This window comes from Austrofundulus limnaeus, unplaced genomic scaffold (assembly GCF_001266775.1).
Source record: "Austrofundulus limnaeus strain Quisiro unplaced genomic scaffold, Austrofundulus_limnaeus-1.0 Scaffold287, whole genome shotgun sequence".
NCBI lineage: Eukaryota > Metazoa > Chordata > Actinopteri > Cyprinodontiformes > Rivulidae > Austrofundulus > Austrofundulus limnaeus.
Window position 1 is genome coordinate 528,423 of NW_013952689.1, and position 5,066 is coordinate 533,488.

The 5,066-nt window shown below is 38.2% G+C and overlaps 1 protein-coding gene across 1 annotated transcript in view; it reads left to right on the top strand.

The window, feature by feature from the left end:
• syne1b (spectrin repeat containing, nuclear envelope 1b) overlaps positions 1-5,066 on the top strand; it is a gene marked incomplete in the record, with an annotated part of 311,340 nt that overhangs the window by 284,462 nt on the left and 21,812 nt on the right. Inside the window, 2 exon segments of the mRNA XM_014021303.1 lie at positions 2,048-2,174; positions 2,443-2,654. Coding sequence (XP_013876757.1) covers positions 2,048-2,174; positions 2,443-2,654 — 339 coding nt within the window.

Below are 5,066 nucleotides of genomic sequence, written 5' to 3' on the forward strand. Positions count from 1 at the left end.
TATATATACACACACATACACAAATACATGTACATATATAATAATTTCACACCCTTATCAGTATAACAAAGAACTTCAACGACTCAAACATCATCTTGTATAAATTACCCTGGTTACAATTACATCAACACCACAGCTACACCCAGGGTGGGACTGGGACAAAAAAATGCCTATAATTGAGGCATTTTTAAACACACACAGCTGATAATATATATAGTATCAATCAATCAATCAAAGTAGTCATTATATTTTTTTGACAATATCTGAATAGAAACACAAAATCCAAGATATCCACCAAAGCGAATTTCAAATAACTATACCTCAGCTATTTGGTAACACTCTTTTATGTTACCCTTATTACCATGTAATTACAAGGTAATATAAAAACATGTAATTAATACCTTATTACCATGTAATTACAAGATAACGAAAAATGTAATTAATACCTTATTACCGTGTAATTTTTTGGTAATTATGGTACAAAAGAAAAACTACTTTTAGTAAAACTACCTTTATTGGGTAACTACAATCAAATTACTATTCAATAGTAACTCAACACTATATTTATAACCGAAAGAATGCAACTAAATTTTGGGGTTAGTGGTTAATTGCAATAAAACATAACTTTAAAACTGTCCAAATTACCTACTGCTTATTTAGGTGTTAGTGAATTGTAATACATTACCAGGGTAAGTGCTACATTACTGCAGACAATTAATTACATAATAAAATTGTACCCTAATTTCCACGTAATTATTTGGTAATAAGGTAGTAGTTACCATTTAATTACATTTTTATTACCTTGTAATTACATGGTAATAAGGGTACCGTAAAAGAAAGCATTACCAGCTAATTTTTAGAAACACTGAGTGGAAATTTAGTATGGTGGTATCCAAGAGCAATCTCTATGATATTCTGAAAGTTAATTTCAAATTTTAAGCCAAAGGATTATGCTAATTTGAAAAAAATATTTTTCTGCCAGTTTTAGACACATAGAACTGAATATTGGTATAATAATTGTTGACAATAATCATCAACAAATTGTGCAAATCCAAAATTTAAGATGGACTCCACAGTTAATTTCATTGAATATAACTCCGATGTATTTAGAGCTACTGAATTGAAACTTGGTGTATTGGTGATAATATATCTTTGAAAATCAAAAAGATGACATCTAAGACGTCCACCTAAGTTAGAAAGGAAAAATACTATAAATCAAACATTTTTACACATCCACACTTCTACTACATTACAGCTACACTGCATCTACATCAATTACCTGTTCCCCCATGATTTGTCACGTGTGTCTCTTGAATGGGTGTTCTTAAATGTAATTTCACTGTGCTCCGTGCTCCGTACAATGACAATAAAGACATCAATCAATCAATCAATCAATCAATCAATCATTACACCACATCTACATCAGTTACACACCACATCTACATCAGTAACTTGAACAGAGTTCTGTCTCTTTAAAGGAGGTCTTCTGAGACCAAGGTCAAAGACAGGTGTAACTATTTGTTCCACCTCGAGGTGACCACTACACACCACATCTATGCAACATTTGTGTCACATCTACACCACAACTACAGAATATCTACACCACATCTACATATCTATATCACATCTACACCACATTTATAACACATCTGTGTCACATCTACTAATCTACACTGCATTTACACTTCAGCTATACCACAGGTACACGACATCTATGCACCATTTATATTACATCTACACCACAACTGCAGAATATCTACACCACACCACATCTACACAACATCTATACCACATCTTTATCACAACTGCACATCTACAACACATCTACAATACAGCTACATTTCATAGGTTTTTTTTTTACATTTTTGTTGCGGTTTTGTTTTTGTTTTTTTGTTGTTTTTTTTTTCTTATAATGTCACTTTTCGACCATCATTTGTGAAACTTTCACCTTTTAGGCATTAGTTTCTCCATATTTCTCCTTAAAACTATTTGGAGTAAAGTTAGTCCTAAATTGCTTGCCGACTGGATTATCATTTTGTGTCTGTAGCTGCGATTGTTGGGTGAGTGTCGTGGCAACATTGACATGGTGAAGAGGGTGGGCTCAGAGCTGAAAGAGGAAGAGGATACGGTGTCAGGACTGGCAGATCCAAGCAGCTCAGAGTCTCAGACATCAGGTAATATTTCATCTGGTAATATTACATGACTAATATATTCAACATAGCTGCATATTTAAATATAAGGCCCAAAATACTCTGTTTATTGGTCATGATTGTAACTTAGAAAAGGTGACTCAATCAAGTTTCCAAATCATTTTCATACAAACACAATGTGTGTCACACACAGAAAATAATAGAAAACCAAGAAGTACATTATAGGCATTTTAAAACTGGTGAAAAGAAATAATTATCTGTATTTATGATTAATCTGACCCCTGCCTTCCAGGTGTAATTGAGCGCTGGGAACTCCTGCAGGCTCAGGACCTCAGTAAAGAGATACGTTCAAAGGAAAGCCATCAGCAGTGTCAGCAACTGAACTCTGACCTGAACAACATCTGGACTTGGTTAGGGGAGACGGAAGAAGAATTGGAGCAACAGCAGAGTCTGGATGTCAGCACAGACATCCAGACTATAACGCTTCGAATTAAAAAACTCAAGGTAATAGTTTTACAGATATTAGTGAAGTTCAGAGATGGTTTTAGTCATTAACAGACCTACTTTCTTTCTTTTATGTCAATCCATTATGCTCATTATCCTCTGACCTCTGACATTAACAAGGCTTTGTTGATCCACATCAGTAGTGGACATGTTGTCTTTCTTTGTAAACCCTGGTGATGGATGTGTGTAAACATCAGCAGGTTCTGAAATACTCAGAACAACCTGTCTGACACCAGTGGTCACACAAGAGTCACTTCTGTAGCATGAACTCCTTGGTTAGGAGTTTCAGGAGTGTTGAGTCGAATGACCAGGGCTTACCACTAATGGAGTCTACCAGTTCATTAAGATCTTTGTCTTTACCTGGAATGTTACGTAGCTTCTCACGTTCAGTGTCATTCTTGAGAGCGTCAGCCTGACTGACCACCGACTCTGTTCCAAAGGTCAGGACCAGGGTCAGGTGGTACGTGGTGCTGAGACTCTGACACGCCTTCAGGGCTATTCCCTGACATAATGTCTATGGTTTGGGGGACCACTTGGTCTGTGAGGTCGATGTTAACAGACTTGGGGTTCAAGGACATGACCAAGAAAAGTACTATTTACCTTCCTGGTTTTGTAATGATGACTTGTACAGCCATCTCTTCAGGAAGAAGCATGGGTGGTAAGCACCCTGAAATCGGTATGCCCAACTCAAAGTCATGAAAATCAGTACTGATAAGCCAGCCCAACAGGGTGGCCTTTGGTATCAGTATGTCCATTCTCTGGGTGTTGTTCACCGAGAGTATTGTGGATTTTGAGTCGAGGCCTAGGAGAGGTGTAGCCTCTAAGGACAGGCCAAGCTTAAGTACAGTAGAGCTGGTTGAAAGAAAGCTTGTGGTTGGTCCAGACTTTGTCCGGCCAAAATGTGGATCTGCATTGGCACATCTTGTGTGCATGCAGGGATCGTAATGTGTTGGCTATTAGCCACTTGGCACACACCAGGTATGGTCTGCCCTGATCTGAGTCAGTCTGGATTGGGGGAAAGTTGGTCCTTATTAGGGCTGGTTGTGTAAGAGACCACAGTATATTACGCACTGTGTCCACCTGGACACCAAGCCTAACCAACATGTCTCTCCTGATGTAGACTGAATGTGGTAGGTCAGGTATCACTAGTAAGGTGTGTGTGAAAGCTCTTTTGTTCCAGTCCACAGTGAGGCTGCAGACGCCCTTTGCAATGTAGGTGGTTGTTGGCCGTGCAACTGTCAGAAAGTGGAAAACTTTGTCCACCTTTTTAATGTCAAGTCTGTTCTGAACCAACCTATTGTAAAGCTTTAGGCTGATTGCTGATTTATCAACCTATAAAGCTATGTGCCCTGCAGTGTGACCCACTTCTGTATCACTGGACAACAGCTCTTGGCTGTTTCTGGGTCCAGAGAACAAAGGAAAGTGTCACAATTGGACAGTAGCAGTTCAAGTGGTTGTGTTTGCTGAGGGGTTTGTTCTCCAGGCTCTGGCGGACCATCGCATTTGTGGTCCTCACCTGTGAGGTCCTTGGACTCCAGGGTGTCGGCGTCCAAGCTGTCTGTAGCTCTCAACTGATAGCAACCTGTATCAGTTTCTTGAGGAAAAGAAATTCTTCAGTCTTCTGAAGCAGAGGTAGGAGTCTGTCAATCCAGTCAGAAGTGGATTGGTGTCAATGTCTGAAATGTACACTGAGTGAACCATGGTCATTGGACCTAAGGTGACCAGGATCGGTGTCAATGATGACAATGTTGAGTCCTCCATAGAATAGGGTTTTATCTCTAGTGAGCAAGACTGATGTTTTAGTTCTCTATTAGCATGGTTTGTAGCTCATTGCAGGATCTCGAACAGTTCAACAGACATGACTGTGATGTCAGCTCCTGTATCAAGAAGTGCATTGTATGTAGGGCTGGGCAGTATGACCTCAAATTCATATCACAGTATATGTGTTAAGATAAGATAAGATAAGATAAGATAAGATAAGATAAGATAAGATAAGATAAGATAAGATAAGACTTTATTGATCCCACAGTGGGGAAATTTGCACATTACAGCAGCTCAAAACAGGACAGGGTGAGACAGAATAAAGAAAGATAAGTAAAAGAAAAACAAAAAAGACTATACTTGTAATATATAACAATGTACATATACCTAGTACAGTACATAAATGAATATATATGCAGGTGTATTATTACTGATGGCAGTGTAGGTGAATTGTCCAAGTGACTGATAACATCATGATGTGTTATACAGTCAAACTGATAACATCATGATGTGTTATACAGTCTAACTGATGACATCATGATGTGTTATACAGTCAAACTGATAACATCATGATGTGTTATACAGTCTAACTGATGACATCATGATGTGTTATACAGTCTAACTGATGACATCATGATGTGTTATACAGTC